The 18,791-nt window shown below is 48.9% G+C and overlaps 2 protein-coding genes across 2 annotated transcripts; one reads left to right on the forward strand and one right to left on the reverse strand.

Annotated features, from left to right (window-relative positions):
* Positions 1–3,727: 3,727 nt before the first annotated feature.
* Positions 3,728–5,865, forward strand: LOC133914431 (MA3 DOMAIN-CONTAINING TRANSLATION REGULATORY FACTOR 2-like). The gene is made up of 2 exons (XM_062357535.1): positions 3,728–3,929; positions 4,009–5,865. Exons 1-2 carry the CDS (start codon positions 3,861–3,863, stop codon positions 5,863–5,865), a joined length of 1,926 nt encoding a protein of 641 aa, XP_062213519.1. The 5' UTR covers positions 3,728–3,860.
* A 4,324-nt stretch (positions 5,866–10,189) lies between these two features.
* Positions 10,190–14,386, reverse strand: LOC133916620 (glucan endo-1,3-beta-glucosidase 3-like). Its single transcript, XM_062360369.1, has 3 exons — positions 14,071–14,386; positions 10,861–12,117; positions 10,190–10,772 (listed from the first exon to the last, which is right to left on the reverse strand). The coding sequence occupies exons 1-3, from the start codon at positions 14,135–14,137 to the stop codon at positions 10,594–10,596; spliced, it is 1,503 nt and encodes a 500-aa protein (XP_062216353.1). The 5' UTR covers positions 14,138–14,386; the 3' UTR covers positions 10,190–10,593.
* Positions 14,387–18,791: the final 4,405 nt, after the last annotated feature.

Here is an 18,791-nt window from a genome sequence, read left to right on the forward strand (position 1 = left end):
AACATTTTGCTTATTTTCCTTTCGGTTCCTCTGATCCAAGGGCTCAATATAGAAAAAAAATCATTAGGAACTAGAATCCCACAAAATTCCTTTGACAATCCTCCGTTCCAAGGGGTGCTCGCGAATGCTGGTCAACTGGTATGCGTGACAAGATCGTATTGCCGAACTGGCTTCATGCGTCCAACCGATCCCTTCATGTCCAAGTACATTTCATCTCCCGTCGAAAAAAATGCCCTCTAGTCTCGTCGTCTCGTTGCCGTATCCGCAACCGTCTCGAGGGCGACGACTTTTCGCTCCACGAGTACTTCTGAATTGATGATTCATAGCAACGCGCTGCTCCCGAGCCTCGACACGGAGGCGGTGACCAGCAAAACGACGATCCGTAGCTGTGGCAGCGAGAGTAGAGACGAACTGAAGAGGAGCGGCGAGCCGCTCCAACCGTGTTCTGCACTATGCACTGCCACTGCGCGCACCCAGAAACGAGTCTGCCCAAAAACATGTTGCAGAGAAATCATGGCGTGCATTGCGTGGATACTGCCAGTGACGCGGCCACAATAAGACAGCTTAATTTGGTGTTGCCCGCCCAGATCCATACCCTCGACCTGCCCGGTCACGCATCCTTCGGCGCTGCTCAAGAGTTTCTTCCTAGTCCGACGTCCGATCGCCCAGCCTCCAAAGCTGAACAAAATAGACGAAGGCAGGGAAAATATATTTTTCGCTAATTCAGGGCACATCTCTTATTCATATGAACTCAGGTTACAATCAACTAGTAGATAATTTATTAGAGAAAATCTGACCAATGGCACTTAACTCTAGTCTTATGGTTAAGGACACTTCATCTCTGGCCATCGCAGTGCGGCCCGAGCCTCATCGTGGCTAGTGCTGAGGGGATCACAGACTTCTCTCACACCACTGACTATATCTTCGGCCATAGTCACGGGGCTCCAGACTATGCTATCTCTGTAACTCCTACGGCGTAGCCTCCATCGAGCTTCCTTGCCATCTACTCCGCGTTCGGCTCTCATCATGCCGCTCCGGGCAATGTCGCCTTCATCGAGCCTCGTACGCGCCACCTGCGAATCTTGAGGCCCTCGCTCCTAACTCAAGACGTTCCCGCTGCAGCGACGGAAGGTCGTCCAAGGTATTCTGCCTTTGAAAGGGGCTGGAGCTAATTCATGGTACATCCGCTCGCCCCTCAGAACCTCAAAACCAGCGGATGAGGGGTACTATTAGAGGAAACATCTCAGCCTAAGATATTTAGATGGTGTATTATGGTATTACTATAGCGATCAGAATATCCCTGTTACCACGTGACATATAAAAGAGTGAAATGTCCAGAATACTATCCTATGCACATGATTGTACATAATATCTTAAGGACAATGTGATAACTTTTCCTACACATTCTCTCTATAAAATATGCCCTCACAGGGCAGAGGAGGAGGACTCGAAGTTCTCCACGTATTACAATAATTCTCTCTCCACATCCTGTGAGCTCTGCTTTTCTCTAAACTTGAGCCTCCTTTGTAGAAAGGGGCTCTCGCCACACTCTATCCGAAGCATATTTTCGTGCCCCAACAATAGGCATCCTCTTGTGCGAACTCGAGCTCTCAAATAGCAAACTCACAAGGTCCATCTCCTCTTCTACTCCTATGAAGCCACTTATTTCCGGTTGTTCTAGGGATCCTAAAGAGATCTTCCAATGATTTTTTCTGGGCATCCACACCATCACAAAAGTACTATAACAAGCACCGCCTTTTTCTACTGTGCACTAGTATTGTAGCATCTAAGCGGAGCCATTCGTTTTCGATCCGACAGTTGAAAAGTGATCCTAATGTAGATCATTGTACCTCATTTGCAGTGATAACTCCACTGCAGAGGATCCGTGTTCAAAAGTACTTCCACACACTAGTGCCCTGTGAATCACAAAGGTGACTGAGAGCCGGAGAGGTGCCTCAGATTTGGACATTCGATGGTTCGCGATGAGAATTTTTTATAAAAGAAGCTTTTATTGATTTTTATTGTTTTATTGAAGTGATATAAACGCATAAGAGTGCATTTTTTTCTCTCTGTAAATCTCGGATGCACGCAACCAAAAAAGGAAAAGAAAGAGGAAAAGAAACATGAAAAGAAATCTGAAACTAGTAAAGGATCCGAAGCGTGGTGGAGCATCAATCCGAAGCCTAGACCGTTATCTAAATCAGGTAAAAAAATTCCTTGACCACTCACTCTAAGTGAGTGCAGGTTGCTACCACCATATCATAATACTCCTATTGTTGTAGAATGACCCATGTACGAAGCCAAGCATGTAAATGAACAAATAACTTGCAAGTGAGAGTTTTTAGTTTTCCTTTTATTAAAGATAATATCATTTCTATATAGTCATATTGATCAATAAAAAGTCACAGTTGCTACTATTATTTTAGTTTTCCATCGATTACTAAGACCATAAAACCAGTTTCCACTTTAATATAAAAAATATGTGCTTAATGATCTTATTTTGTGACAAAGATAACAATTTTGACTCTTACTATTATCTTTTAATTAGATTATATTTAGTTAATAATACTCCTTTACTTAGGTACCACATGAAAACTTTAGCTTTTAGGGAATGGGACATTCTTAGCAGCGGAAGCAAAATGCTACCCCAAATTGGCAGACGCACTTACCAGTGAAGCGACTGCGATTCGTGATGACCTCCAGTTAGTTGTGATCGGGGACCACCGCAAGGTGGTGGTGGAGGCGGACAATCTCACCCTGGTTTAGTTATTTGCTAAATTATAGGGATGGAGAACGCTCGGTACTTGCGAGGGTTTGTCATGACTCATGACATCCAGGAGACAGGCAGGACTTGTTCAGCAGTTTCCTTTGTACACGTTCACTGGGAAGCAAATTGCGCAGCTCATTCCTGTGCGAAGAAGACCTCGACAGATGCCGCCAATTTTTCTTGTTCTGGCGGTGTCCCGTCCTTACTTAGAGGAGACCGAGCTGCGGCTCTCATGGCTAGCGGCGGTCTTACCTAATGTATAAAGGGTGTGTGTACAAGTGCATGTATGTGGTGTAAATTTAGATACTATAATTTATATTTACTTGACGTGAAAGCCTTTAAAAAAACTTCCTTAGAGTGGCACTAGACAAAATTGTAATCCTGCTGTATCATAGTAAACCTCGTGTGATTTGCCAAAAAAAAACGAGAGAGATCCATCACCGAGACACCGAGTGATCTAAGTCCGTCAAATTTGCGAAGCTGTCCGCACGCACCGCATGTCCGCACACGTATGCGGCGGCATGCGAGCCCTCCCTCTTCATCGCACCTGAAACTCTGGATGGTCGATTTTGTTCTAGTGTTTTCTATGTTTAGAATAGAGTATTCACCTCTTGCCTGGTTCCCACGACCCGGTCCATCGACTCCAGTCACCTAGCGCCCATCTCCACCTGCTTTACGTCCGTGCCCACCATGCAGCGACAAAGTCCATCGATGACGTGGCGCTTCCAGGCCTGTTACAGCCTTCTCCCTTCTCTCTTTGCTTTGACTGGGAGGCTTAGCACATAAAAACCATTCCATCGGATGCATTCGCTCTTCACAGCTCTCGCTCAATCGCTCCCTGAGTTAGAGCTGTCCCAAAGAATACAAATAATTCCAGAAAAACAAGGGAGCCTCTCGGTGACGGTGTGGAAAAAATTTTGGTGCTTCCAAAATGTGTTGATTCTCTCGAACTGATCATCTCTGTACATGTAACCTGGTTGAATCGGCGCCTGCACAAGAACGACGGCCCCTGCTGCCTCCATCTGAATGCAGGGGACGGGACATCTGCAGCTTGCCGCTCTCGGATGATTTGAAGGAGTTGCAGAGAGTCCCCATGGAGTGCAATCCCGATGGCGTTGTTCCACCACCTGAGCGCCAGGCGCCGGTCAAATGCGCCACCGAGGTAAACCACTGTTTGGACGCATTTTTCGAGTTACGGCTTGATTTCGTCTGCAGTTTACGATGCCGGAGAAATGGCTCAGGATGCGATCCAGCAAAGCCCGGCGCTTTCTTCCGAAGAGTTCCTCCAGTTCAAACGGAAGGCCACCACGATCGTCGAGGAGTACTTCTCCACGGACGACGTCGCCGCGACGGCGAACGAGCTGAGGGAGCTCCGAGTGCCGTGCTACCACTACTACTTCGTCAAGAAGCTGGTCTCGGTGGCCATGGACCGGCACGACAGGGAGAAGGAGATGGCAGCCGTGCTGCTGTCCTCGCTCTACGGCGACGTCATCGACCGCCCGCAGCTGTACAAGGGGTTCTGCAAGCTCACCGAGTCCTGCGACGACCTGTTCGTCGACACGCCCGACGCCGTCGACATCCTCGCGGTGTTCGTGGCCCGCGCCATCGTCGACGATATGCTGCCACCAGCGTTCCTGGCGAAGCAGAGGGCATGCTTGCCGGAGGGGCGCAAGGGCGCCGAGGTCCTCCACAGGGCGGAGAAGAGCTACCTGTCTGTGCCGCACCACGGCGAGATCGTGCTGCAGAGGTGGGGCGGGAGCAAGCGCATCACGGTGGAGGAGGCCAAGGCCAAGATTTCCGACATCCTGGAGGAGTACCTCGCCGCCGGGGACAGGAACGAGGCCTGCCGCTGCATCAGGGACCTCAAGATCCCCTTCTTCCACCACGACGTCGTCAAGCGCGCGCTAGTTCTCGCCATGGAGCGCGGCGGCGCGGCTGAGGACCACATCCTGGACCTCCTCAAGTCGGCGTCCGAGGAAGGGGTCATCAACGAGAGCCAGATCACCAAAGGGTTCGACCGTTTGATCGACTCTGTCGACGATTTGGCGCTCGACGTGCCGAATGCGAGGCGTCTCCTGAAATCGGTGATCCTGAAGGCTTCGTCGGAGGGCTGGCTGTGCGCGTCGTGCCTGAAACCGTTGCCGCCCGAGCCAAAGAAGACCAGCGAGGTCGACAACACGGCGGTGCGGCAATTCAAGGCGACGGTCGAGAACTTCATAAAGGAGTACTTCTTGACTGGAGACATCATAGAGGTAGTGAGCAGCTTGGAGGCCGAGAACTACTCGTGCTGTTCCTCCTTCAATGCGATCTTCGTCAAGAAGCTGATCAACGCCGCGATGGACCGGAAGAAACGCGAGAAGGAGATGGCTTCGGTGCTACTCTCCTCGCTCCGCATGCCACCGGGGGACGTCGTGGCAGGGTTCCACCTCCTGATCGAGTCCGCCGAGGACGCCGCGCTGGACAACCCGGCCATAGTCGAGGACCTGACCATGTTCTTTGCTAGGTCGGTGGTTGACGAGGTGATCGCGCCGTCTGACCTGGAGTCGATGGAGGAGGATGCCAGCCGCGGCACGGCGGATGGCTCCACTGGCATGCTGGCGCTCCGGAACGCCCGCGCGCTGCTCGGCGCGAAGCTCTCCGCGGAGCGGATCCTGCGGGGCTGGGGCGGCGGCGGCAGCGGCAAGGCCGGCTGGGAGCTGGACGAGGTGAAGGACAAGATCGGCAAGCTGCTGCAGGAGTACGACTGCGGCGGCGACATCCGGGAGGCGTGCCGGTGCATCAAGGATCTCGGCATGCCCTTCTTCCACCACGAGGTGGTGAAGAAGGCGCTGGTCGCGATCATCGAGAAGCGGGGCAAGGACCAGAGGCTGTGGGGGCTCCTCAGCGAGTGCTACGGCCGCGGCCTGATCACACCGAACCAGATGGCCAAGGGCTTCGAGAGGGTGGCCGACTGCGTCGAGGACCTCGCGCTCGACGTGCCTGACGCCGGCCGGCAGCTCGGCTGCTGCGTCGAGCGCGCCAAGAAAGGAGGATGGCTTGACGCGTCCTTCTCGATCGCAAGGCCGGTGCAGCCAGTCTCCAACGGTGTTTGTACGTGAACTATCACCCGTTCATGCAGGATGCAGTACTGCAACTCCATTTTCTGGGGAGATCGTCTGCAACTTTACGTGATTATTATACATAACATGTATGTACCAGCAGGAGCAAGAGAGACGCCTAGGAGTATATATATATTCCCGCAAGAATTTTGTTATAGGATAGGGAGTATAATCCTCCATCTTTTAGGAGTTTGCATGGCGTTTTGCGGGGAGGACATGTGCATCGAAGAGTTTGTGTTTGCCATTGTTCTTATCTTGTACTCTTTCGCGATTTTTTGTTTTGACAATTGTTTGTTAAGAAAAATACCAGGTTACTCTTTGTTAACTCTAGCCTCGCTGCAATGTTTTATCATAATAATTTTTGACGAAAAGTTAGTGTATTTTTATATGAAAAATTAGTCTATTTTTATTATTTATTTTATTTTATTTGGACTCTTTATTTAAATATTTTGTTTCACAAATCTTATGAAATCGAACTGCTAATTATTAATTCCTAATTTAGATATTTATTAATCGTATTTGATATAGACTTTTTAGTCAAACTAGATCATTAGATGTTTATAACAATGAGTATTCTAGATTCTTTATTTTTTTTGACTAATGTAGTAATTTTATAAACTTGAGAGTGAATATAGTGACTCTTTTTAATACTTAAATAATAATATAATAGACGTGTCATATTATTTTGTTTTATTTTTCAGCATCTAGCTCATCGCATGAGTCTTCTCTTTTCGAAGGGTATATGTGCAATTATGCATAACAAGAGTTGGAAAAGGAAGCGACTCCAAAAATTCAGGCCCAACGACCCAGCCCATGAGCCATTACCCAATCTAATGTTCAGAGCTAGAGTTTAGACGGGCCGGGCAGGACTAGCCCAGTAACTCAGAAGAAACTCCAGAAAAAAAAAAAGAAGAAAAGAGAATTTTTATATACTTATATATTTTAATATCTTTAAGAATAGTCTGTTTGAAAAATTGCATGCTTGAGCTATCGTTGCGTGTTGAACGAGTGATAACAAGATTTTGTCTGTTGAATGGACGAGAACTTGTGGATCTCAGTACTCAGTACATTAAATAACTAGAGAGATGAACATCTCGCCTGTTTAGTGGACGAAAATTTGGTCTCGCCTGCCAAACGGGCGAGATCTCCATAGTTGTGATACCAGACGAACCCACCTAAAAGATCTCGTACACTGAATGAGCGATATCTTTTAAGTATTTAATCCAGTCACGCTGTGCATGAAGATGGGTTACCTGTGGGGGGTGCACATCTAAGAGAAAGATGGTTGCACTGTAGAGAGTGAGAACAACAATTAATTTTAGTTACTGTATCGTGTGAGGATAGTAATTATTTATGCTTGTATCGTGTAAGAATGATAATTATTTATGCTTGTATCGTGTGAGAATGATAATTATTTATATTTGTATCGTGTGAAAATGATAATTATTTATGCTTATATCGTGAGAATGGTAATTATTTGTGCTTAATTGTACCTGTACCTTATACATGACCATGACCGACATGTTAAAGATACTCGTGACAATTAAGGATATACAAAATATAAAAGACAATAGCTTGATTAAACTTATGTGACTAGATCTGCATAATAGATGGTGTATGAAGCATTTAGTGGTAATTTTTTTTTACTAATTTAAGAACAAGAATCTTATAAAAATGTTTAAGGGGTTATGCGGAAGTTTAATATTTTTTAAAAAACACTAGATAAGCTGATGGAGAATCAAACACATAAGCATGTGCCGAGATCCCTGAGGAGGCCAGAAGACAAACTAGTATCTTTTGAGTCTCTGCCAATAACAATAAAGCAAACATCACGCAGAGGGTATTTAACAGATCATTTAACAAGTGAATTAAAAATAATCTAAGGTAGAAATAAGCTCTTCTCTACAACACAAACAAGATTAGATACTGACATTATACTTACAAATTTAACAGATAATTACAACTGGATAATAAAAAATGTAAGAAAGCTACCACGGATGGGGATTAGAGTTCATATTTTACACCTACTACAAACTGATACTACTACAGAAATCATCCTCCCTGTTGTGATAGGCACGGAAGACTCGGAGATACATCTCTGAGTACTTTAGGAAGCTCTAGTCCATTTTTAGGTATCTCTTACCCGTTCCTGCTCCCTATTAGCTGGTACCTACGTGTTCCTGCGGGTGTTCGTTTGATTCATTCGGTCCCGTGTTACAAATAATATCCTGCATTACTGCTCTGCAGCCTGTTCCAGCATCCGAATCCATGGCGGCTGTTCCTAGTGAAATCTCTCGTATATCTCTTCTTCCATCAGACAAAAATCGATCTTGACCAACAGCACACTATACAGATTAATTCGTAAATCATACAGCTACACTGGTTACAAAGACCTTCAAAGCAGGACCGATTGAACGGCAAAGGCTCTCAGTAAAGGCCAGGGTTTTCCACAAGGGAAGGGACCATCAGAAGGCACCTTCACCCTCCCCCTTAACCACGCTGCTCCCCAATCTTGCCGAACCCTTCTATCCCGACCTCTCGTGGAAGAACCAAGTAAATTCTTCAACAAGTGGAGAGATTTCACTAGGAACCGCCAAGAGAGGGGAGCACGACGCAAGAGAGGGCGAAGATGCAGGCTTCCTCCGGCCTTCGTTTCGGTGTGGTTAAAGCAAGAATAGTCATCATCGAGCCATGAATCTGTCGCCACCACAAAAAAAAAAAAGAAGTATCTGAAGAGATCTCACGATGTTCAAGGAGAGAAGCGAATTGTTGGACCTACGAGAAAATGCGAGAATCTATTGGAAGAAGCCGCATGTCCGGAGGTCCAAAGGTATGATTTTGCACCTCTTCGGAGACGAAAGCCTCGGATCCGCTCAGTGGCGACCCGGCAGGCAGATCTTTCAAGCGCGAAGAGTGCTCGAGCAAGGCAAATCTCAGATAAACCAATCGAAGAAAGAAACGAGACCAAAATTCGAAAAGGAAAAACGAAACGAGAGAGGAAATAGCTGGCATCGCCCATTCGCCTGGGGCTCAGAGACGGGGCGGCGTGCTGATGGATGAACACGGCGGCGCCTGCGACGAGGGACGCGGGGCAAGCTTATATAGGCCCCGGATTAGGGCGCGCGCACGGTGGGAAGACGGAATTACGGTTATACCCATGCAGGCCTCGTGGGCCGAGCGATCGTCGCGTAACGGCCCAACCCGTCGATGCTGGCTCGACAGATTTAACATCCATTGAACTCAGCGCAGAGGCGTCCAGACGAAATTTTTCAAACGGCCTTCTAAAATTGCTAAATTTTATAAAATATAAAAATATAAAAAATTCGCGTCCAGACGGGGGACGCGCATTGCGTGATAGGCCATGTGGTAGCCTTGCTACAGGCGTATATGGGCTGAAGCATGGACAGTGAGGCGTAACCTCTTCACGATCGAATCAATACCAGTATATTCCGATTTTTTATCTTTATATTTTTAAATAAAACATTTATAAATATATATGTCTATCTTGAAAAATTATAGATCTAAGATTTATGTCGTCCGTTGAAAGGATAATATACGGATGACATATTTAAAAATTAAAAAATATCACGTTTCAATGCTCTTAAAATTCAAAACACTATGAAAATAGGGTAGAGGCAAAATATGACTTGTACAATGATAAATAAAAAAGATAATTTTTAAGTGCAATTTTTCAAACAGACACATATATTTGCAATTTTGTATTTAAAAATATATTAAAAATCAGTATATTACTGTCCCGTGGGACGGACAAGGTCTCACAATCGAATCCATACCAGTATTCTGATCCCATCTGTCTCGTCTCTTCTCTACAGAAAGTGAACTCATCTAAAAAAAAGCTCAAAGCGTCTAAAAAAAGGCAAAAAAAAAATTCTCCGAAAACGTTCTAATTATGGGCCGTGGCCAGTGTGCCGCTGTGAGAACTTCGTCAGCGTTGTTTCTTGGTAGCTGGAGCGGTTGGTTTCCTTGAGTAGCTTGTGTTTTGTTAGCTCTGAACTTGGATGTTGATTTTCCTACTTCAACCCCACGCTGACTTCAATACAGTGGCAATAACATTCATAAAGTTTAAGGATGATGGCACTGAAAAAATATGCCAATTTTTAATGGTGTAACCAGTTAAAACCAAAGGAAGTGACGGCCGTGGCAATAACAGACATAAAGTTTAAGAATAGTGGCAGGCATAAAATTTAAGAATAGTAACATTGAAATAACATGCTAGTTTTCAATACCGCAACATGGATATAGCAGTTTCTAATGACATGGAAGGGATTACCCCTAAAAACCAAGTGAGCAATGATCAATCAACTAAATTGAAGGAAGCGGAGTTTCTGATCAAAAGCACCCTTGAGCGTAGGGGGCAGCACAGCGTAACATCTGATTGAGTTCCGGTAGAACATATGAACAAATTGTTGAAAAATACAATCTACTGAACCCCCAACATCTCCAGTTCATTCATCACATCCAACCAACCAGCAGAACGGGCTAATGCCTGGGCAGCAAACCAATTCCTGTCCCGAAACAATACCAGAGAGAAGCCCAGCAAGATGATCCTAGAGCAGCAGAAGCACATCCCGTTCCATTCGCATTGACAATGATCTCCACCTAGCACCGAGGCCAATCCCACTTGACAGCAAAAAGAATCCCTCACGAATACCCATACCCAACTCCTCTGCAAGTCTGCATGACTGCCTGCCTACTACGAACTACTACCTACAACAGAAGGACGCTCAAGAGCAGCGCGGCGACGACGATCCGGACGAGTGACGAGACGTCGCCGATCGCCCGGTGCGCGCCGGAATCCCCCGCCGTGGAGTTGGACGACGGCGCCAGCGACGTGCCGTTCAGCAACGATGTCCCGTTCTTTCCAGCATAAACACACGACCCATGACCTGAAAAAAGAAGTCGGGCAAAATGAGCCTAAGCATGCAAATCAACAGATGGCAAGAGCAATAAAGTATGGTTCTTGAGTTATCTTACTTGGGTCGGTCGTCGTGATCATAGCAACGCCGCTGAAGTAACACGTCCCGGAGCCCATCCCCATGCCGTGGTAGTACGCGTTGAAGGCGTACGTCGCATGCGCCTCCACGGTGTCCGGGTCGTAGCACGGCTGCCCCTGCATCAGCAGGGAGCAGTCCACCTTCCCCGGGCCGCAGGCCCAGTCCAGCGCCGCCTGCAGCATCTTCGAGTCCGCGCCATCCCGCGCCACGCAGTAGGTCTGGTTCGTCGTGTCGTTGGCGAGCAGCACGCCGGATCCCGTCAGGTGCAGGGTGTACGCCGGGATGCCGTTCATGTCGAACAGCCCCCAGTACTTCTCCGACGTCGACCCGGGCCGCGCGTCCTCGTCGTACAGCTCGTAGATGTACGTCGGCACGGCCACTCCGGGGTGCTTCGGCGTGCCGGTGCTGTTCATCACGTGCCGGATGAGGTTGCTGTTGTACGTGTTGGCGTTGTCGGACGTGGCGTCGGGCTCGGAGGAGGGGTCGCCCTTGTGCGGCCACCCGGTCTCCGTCACCATGACCGGCACGTTGGTGACGTTGAGGTACGCCATGGCGAAGTAGGCGGCGTCCACGACGGCGTCAAAGACGTTGGTGTAGTGCAGCAGGGTGTTAGCGTCCACCGCCTCCTTGTTCGGCGGTAGCGGCCGGAACAGCGAGTAGTCCAGTGGGATGACGCCGTTGGAGCGCATGTAGTCGTAGTACGGGTACACGTTGAGCATGAGCGGCGATCCCGTGGACTGCAAGAACTTGAGCATCGGCACGAGCACGTTGTCCAGCGACCGGTTGAAGAAGGCCTGGGACGGCGGGAACGAGTCGAGGATGATGGACGACGAGTGCGGCGTCGAGATCTTGATGTACCGGTCGAGCGCCGCGGCCACCAGCGCGTTCTGGAGGTACCGCATGGCGGGCATGAGCAGCGGCGCGGCATTGGGCACCGTGGAGAGCACCTCGGAGCCGACGGCAATGGCCGTGATGTTCACGCCCGGGTAGTGCGCAGCCACGTTGCGCGCGACCCAGTTGGCCGCCGTGGCGTTGGAGTTGCCGATGGCGAGCAGCTGCTCGTTGGGGACGGAGACGATGACGCGGATGCCGGTGTTGGCGAGCGCCGCGAGCATCGCCGGGTCGGCGTCGTAGAGGCGGACGTGGCGGATGTTCTGCGAGCGGAGCAGCGTCGTGATCTGCGTCGGAGACGGCACCGATGACATGGTCGTGCCAATGTTCACGCCGATGAATGCACCTGCGCGCCATGACAATAAAAGAAATATCAAAAGGTTAGAAATTACTACTACAATGGTAAAAAAAACCGCGTCACAGATTTACTATCGCATGTCATCAGCATCAAATGGAGATAAATTTCATTTGTTGTTGATTAATGCGAGACAAGAAGTGCATTGTAAGGCAGGAATCAGGTAGAAGAAAATACATTTTTTAAGCGAAGTTGGTGAACAAGAAATTAAGAATTGTTGCACACTAGAAAACAACAAAGCACAAAGCAGCATATCAGTTTTCCTATTAAAAACAAAATGAGAAATCGCGATTTGGGAGAGGACGCCAAGATAGCTGCAAAGCACAGGACAAGGCATCTTGGTACGGAGAAAGAGGTTGGAAACAGGAGCCACCACCCAGTGCCTGCCTCCGGCCACCCTAGGCATCTGCTCCCTGCGCACAGACGAGGGCCGGTTCACTGCGCAGCCACAGCCACAGCTGGAACGCATACGCGAAGGACGTGACTTAAAAACTTACCCATGGCCCAGCAGGCCTGCACGGCAAGAACAAGGCACTGCCAGGTGGTCCCAGAAACGACACCCTTTGCCCCAGCGGTCAAAACGCGATACACCGCACGCTGCGACAGTGTAGTACCGCCTGACAGCCGCGCAGGCCAATCAACAGGTGATCCGTGATGATGATTACTGGGTCATTAATGCTGAGCCAGCCTCTTGATTAACAACGAATCCAGCCACGCCCCCACAGTGGAGGTCAAAGGAGCGACTGCCACTAATTACTCTGACCACGAGTAACACAGACGAAACAGGAAAAAAAATCTACGCAAATGTGCTGCATACCCTACTGCAGCACTGTCTGAAAAGCTATCACTGTCTCCGATATGGATCTCGTTTAATTCATGCTTGTTACTTTGATATATATAATTAGCGTTTAGCTAAGGACAGATGACGTCTCCCTTGCAGTACCCTGCGTACAATTTTTTTCCCGACGAAACACTGCACAATCTTTGCCAGCCCATTGGCATTTGCATGGTACTGCATGTGGTACTAGTGTACAACTCCACTGATTTGATATTGGTAGGAACATCGAGTATGCAAAAAAGATGAAGCGAAGGGCAGACAAGTAGGGCCTATAAAGGATGAGCCATTGTACAAACTCGGAGCCAACCCTCTTTCTGCTAAACCTACGCGCAGAGCGATCAGGAGATTCATACCAGGCTGTTGCAAACTTTTCTAGTAGAAAGCTGGGCTTAACAGCATATAACCTACTAGTTTAATTGATGCAATACTAGTTGAGCAAGTATAGTATATACTAGTATTCCTTCCCATAGCGACAAGTAGAAATTATTCCAGACCGGCTAATACTGATATGATAATGACAGTGGATGTTCCTACCAACGTGCATAAACCACCCATACAAGAACTAGTGCACGTGAAGGGAGCAACGGACGAACGCTGAGCATGGGGAAACACAGAGAAGGGAGGAATCCCAGGGGAGACGAAGTGGACAAGCACAGACGAGAGAACCCCAGGATGCCTAGTCAAATCCAAGCCCCAAAAGTTAGCTACTGGCCAACTAAGCTCGCAGGCTGTTCCAGTAACTGGATTAATCCTACTTCAGATTAAAAGTTCCCGCGCTTAGGTGTTTATTGATATTAATACATTGCTGAGAAAAGAGCAAATGGTGGAACTGATACTAGGCCAAACCGCAAGAGGACAAACTCGATCTGAAGGGAAAGGACACCACTCCATCGACCAGTCTCAATCACACCGAGCCTGGGACTCCAGGATTCCGGCGAGAAAACCAGCTAAAACGCAGCAGCAGAGAAGCGCGGAAGCGACGAACGGAATGGGAGATCGATCCGTGCCATCCACAACCAAGAACGGCGAGATGGAGCAAACACATCCACAGCGGTCCACAGCGGCTATAATAACAGATCAAAAGAAAGAGCAAGAGGAGTTCTCACCATCTTCACCGTGGACCGCTGAGACGGCCAGCAGCAGGAGTAAGAAGAAGAAGACCAGCTTCTTCATGTTGCCGCAAGAAAAGCAAAGGAACTTGCAGCCTCCCTGTCTCTTCGATCTTTCTCTCTCTTCGCCTACTGATCTCTCTCCAACGGGTAAGAAGCAAAGCGCCTACCGCCTTTACTGCAACCTCCAAACTGCCTGAACCACACGATACGGGGTGGTGGATGCCGAGAAGAGCAAGCCAGGAACTGGAAGGGGGAAGAAGAGAGATTGAAGAGATGGAAAAGAAGTGAAAGGAAGTGGAGCGAGAGGTGTGGCAAGTGGGGTTATCAACATGAGAATACACAAAAGGAGGGGCTTTTGTACAAAAGTGGGGCCAGAAGCCCAGAACCCAATGGAGGAGGAGCCCACCGAGGTGTCGAGACTGTATGACAGTTTGAGTACCCACTGGCGCGATAAATCTGAGTGACATCTGGGCCCAAAATGCTTCCCGTCCCACCTGTCAGTGAGGAAGCTTTCTCTCCGGGAGCAATCGCGTTTAGCCGGGTAGCAGCACGGATCACGTGGCGCATGTCAGGCATCCAACGGCTGTGACGCGATCTCGGGGGCGCCACGAGGCGGTGGTACTGGTTTCTCGTCGCGCACCCGTCCAGTCCCGACCCATGCGTGAGATGTCGACCACAGGAAAATGGAGACCTCACCTGTCAGTAACTCAGTATCCGTAACCTCCGGTCGGCTTTTCCATCTCTGGGACAAAGGCAAAGACACGAACAAACCCCGAGAAAGCACAGCCACCGCCACCGACGCGTGGGGCCAGTTACCTGGGCCCGCATGTCAGATACTGCGGGGCGCCAGGTGCATGGCGACAGTGCCGCTGACGGGCGGGCTCGCTGTACGAGGAGGAGGCCGGGCCCCGTCCCGTCTGACGTGTCGAGGCAACGGTCAAATTTTGCGAGCGCCCAACCGGTGGTGGCAGAAAGGAAGCGAGGGCTTGGGCTGGGCTTTTCTCCTATGTAGTTCCGTTAGGCTGGGATCGGGTGCGCGGCGCTCGTGGCGACGACGATGCTCACTGGGTCCTTCGGCTTTCGGCCCTAACGGTCGTCTTCCCATGCGTCGCCTCGGCGGCACGCACGTCGTGCGTACGAACACGGCTGATACAGCGCAGCGCTTTTTCATCTTTGGCTTGGGGTTTTGGTTTTGGATGCCAGTGTCTTAGTCTGCTGGAAGGACGTGTCCAGAAGTGGCCACACAGCGGCCTGGCACGGCACAAGTTTATTTAGATACGCACTATTTAGGTATAACTTAGTTAGGTCTATTAGTTAAATATGTTATGCTGTGCCGGTTCACGCGTCACGATGCTAGTCTAGACACGGTATATTTAGGATCGGGTAATGTCTTGTAGGTCCGCGGCATAGTAAATCTAATGTTGTTTTTTTTTTCTCGGCCCAGAAACACATAAAAATAAAAAATCAAAAACCAAAAAATGTGATAATGGAACTTATGGAGACGAGCACTCTACCACTGTAATATGTATCTTTTTTGTGTATTAGAGATAAATACATTATATAAAATCTTATAAAAATAGAAAAAACTTAAACGAGTTGTGCCGACCCGACGTGCCGCTACTCCAGCCCAGGCACGGCCCACCTAGTCGTGCCGTGTCATGCATAGGTCGGACCGTTTTTCTTGTGCCTCAGGCTGGCCCATTAGGTCCGGTCCAATTAGCCACCTTTAGTCGTGTCAAATGGTACTTCGTTTTGTCAGGAGTAAATCTCTGACAACGATTTCGGGGTGTACCGAATGACGGATGTGTGATCTGTGTTTTGGGTGTGTGCATGAGAATAAGTGTGTATGCTACTTAAGAATATGAGAATGAGTGTCAAATGGTACTCACGAAGTCTGTTTTTATGTTACAAAGATCTCTTCCTCCCAAGTTGGACTCCCTTCCCTTTATATTCTAAAGGAATAGGAGCCTTACATGTGGGTCCAATAAAAGGGCTCATGCTTGCCTATATGGTCAGTCTAAGCTATCATTACAGGGCACACATGTGTTGTGCCTGCTCTGGAGCACTATAGTGCATGTCCCATCCATCGGCCGTATCCCCGCTCATCACTCCCGAGTCGCCCGACCTACCCTGTTCCATCGGTGGTTTCCCACGTGGCCTGCCACTCTCCATGTTGCGTTTGCGAGCCCATCCCGCAGCAATTAATGTAGCAGCACGGGACACGGAAGCTCTGTGCTGGCCTCGGTCGCCTCAGCCGGAGTGGAGCACCTGGGGAAAAAAACAACATGAGTAGTGGTATTAAATGAGAGTCAACCGGTTAGACGAGTATCTGTCCCGCGACTAGTAAAGGTTGGTCGCGGGAATTCCAGTGAAGGTTAGGGTCGTGGTCGCGCTGTGGGCCCAAATTAGAGAAAGAAAACTGGTTTTGCAAGAACTAGCAGTTATGGACCATCCTGGCAGGGGACCCTATATTCTTTACATCAATAATAGCCCTCAAGCTCCATCGCGGATACAGTGATCTAAGCAGATCCTCATACGGACGTGGTTGGGTCCGGTTGTACTACTTAAGTACCATGGTGAACACAAGCTTTGCCCAAGGAGTGGTCGGCGACACAGTCCACTTTCGTGACACATTCAGAAAATCGCATCCCGAGGGAGGTTAAACGTCCATAGAGAGAGATCGTGGGAGAGAGAGAAAAGGAGGGCATGCGCAAGGGAGATAGTCGTGGGAGAGAGAAACATTGATGGCCGTTGGACTTCAACGGAATTTCGGTTCCTCATCCAGCCCCTCGGAACTCGAGGCAGCGGGACCGAGTCGATCCTATAAATAAGAGGACAAAGAGCCTCCGAAAACCCCTCCGCACTCCAAGCCTTGCGCCAGAGCCTATTGCCTCTGACCTCCACACGTACCTCTCGCCAAAACCACCATCGTACACCCATGGTGTCACACACCAGAAAGGAGCATGACTTCCCCAAGTCTAAGTGCACTGTTGTGAAGCTGAAGCAGATGTATGAGAATCGCTTGCTTCCATGTCGCCTATCCTCAGGATATTGCCCTAGGGGGACTTCCCTACTCCCCGCTAATGGGAGATCATGATCTTTGTCTCGTCCTTTTTGGTGGGTCTCATTCCGTCCTTCTCCGAGTTCTTTACCACCGTCATCTCATTCTATGATATATGTCACCATCTCAACCCCAACTCCATCATCATGCTGAGCATATTCGCTCACATGTGCGAGAACTTCATTAGGATCGAGCCATGCCTTGATCTCTTCAGGTTTTTCTACATAGTCAGGTTGTAGCCCGGGCCAGCCACTAGGAATTATGGCTTTCATCTCCGTGATTGCATCGTGAGCTCCTATCTAGAGGTGAATCTCAAATCATCGTGGTCGGCCAAGAGGGAAGAGTGGTTCTACCTCATGACCGACGACTCTTTTGACAACCTCCGTATGCCAGGTGCGCTGGTGTGCCTTGCAGAGAACTGGGGAAGCTCTCCCACACCGAGCGCAGAACTACTGTCCCTCACCAGCTAGGTTAAAACGCTCAAGAAAACCGACCTATCGGGGTCAAACGTCGTTCGCGACTTCATCAAGCGCCGGTTGTGTCCCTTATGGCAAAGAGCACACCCGGCCTACCTATACATCGGGAGTGATGATGGCACCCGAGAGAGCTCCAGATATAACATCACAGTCGTCCCCTTAGCTCTAGATGCTGGTCGAACAGTAGCATATTCCTCTATTTCAGATCTTCACGACAAGATCATCAACTTGTGGGTCAGATCGTTGATGGTGGCGGCCACTAGGAAAGGTGGCCCTCCGTGCGTCCCCATGTGTGAGCTCCCTCCGTCGAAGAGGGCTCGGGTTAGACATGTATGTTTAGCATTTTTCTAGAATATCCTACTCTAAGACTTTTCCTTGTCAAGGTTTCATGGTTTGAGTTATTTTCAGCATCTTCCCAAGGTCGATATCCTGCGACCAATAGTCAACAAGGTCGAGGAGGTCCTCCGAGAGATTGAACGTGAGGGCTCCCTGCCCTCCTCGTCGCCTATCCATGCCCCGAACGCCCACCAACCTAGTCGTGACACAAACCTGACTGGGCAGGGAGGCGGCCAGCCTACTCAGAGTCAGGTGGTGGTTGCGGGTGGCGGCCCTGAGAGCGACGGTGGCCAGCAGAGCGTCGACCTGCAACGCCACGACCGACCCGCCACCACCCGGTGCCCCATGACCATATCAGGGCCGACCAAAGGCCTCACGACCAAATCAGGGCTGACCAGACACGTTGACCAAAGGCCTCAATTTGCATGCAAACATATGCACCCCTTGACTGCACCAGAAGTCTACTTCTGGTGCAGTCAAGGGGTGCATATGTTTGAATTCAAATTGAATAAAAAGAAAAATATCACGTGAAATGATACAAATTATATAAATAGAGCATTACAAAGGAATTCACCTTTTCACCGTATTCTATTTATTTAAATATTAATGTTAGATAATATAAAAATAAAAAAACTCATTATAATTCATCGACTTGGGGCATCAAGCTGCACCAAGGCCTAGTTGGATCTGACTTGGGCTAACGAATACCTCCATTTGCACAGTGGCTGACGAAGACCCATTTTTTAAATAATACTATTTTATTGAACAATTACAAAAATAATAGCTAAATTTAAAAATACAAGAATATTTACCTATCGGTACTCTGCATGCTGACTTCCTAC

This window comes from Phragmites australis, chromosome 4 (assembly GCF_958298935.1).
Source record: "Phragmites australis chromosome 4, lpPhrAust1.1, whole genome shotgun sequence".
NCBI lineage: Eukaryota > Viridiplantae > Streptophyta > Magnoliopsida > Poales > Poaceae > Phragmites > Phragmites australis.

Bases quoted from the DNA above. Each gene is read 5' to 3' on its own strand.
- LOC133914431 (XM_062357535.1), top strand. From the start codon at position 3,861: ATGGAGTGCAATCCCGATGGCGTTGTTCCACCACCTGAGCGCCAGGCG. The intron at 3,930-4,008 runs GTAAACCACTGT...GAAATGGCTCAG, and splicing joins CGGTCAAATGCGCCACCGAG to GATGCGATCCAGCAAAGCCC.
- LOC133916620 (XM_062360369.1), bottom strand. From the start codon at position 14,137: ATGAAGAAGCTGGTCTTCTTCTTCTTACTCCTGCTGCTGGCCGTCTCA. The intron at 12,118-14,070 runs GTGAGAACTCCT...CATGGCGCGCAG, and splicing joins AGCGGTCCACGGTGAAGATG to GTGCATTCATCGGCGTGAAC. The intron at 10,773-10,860 runs GTAAGATAACTC...TTCTTTTTTCAG, and splicing joins GATCACGACGACCGACCCAA to GTCATGGGTCGTGTGTTTAT.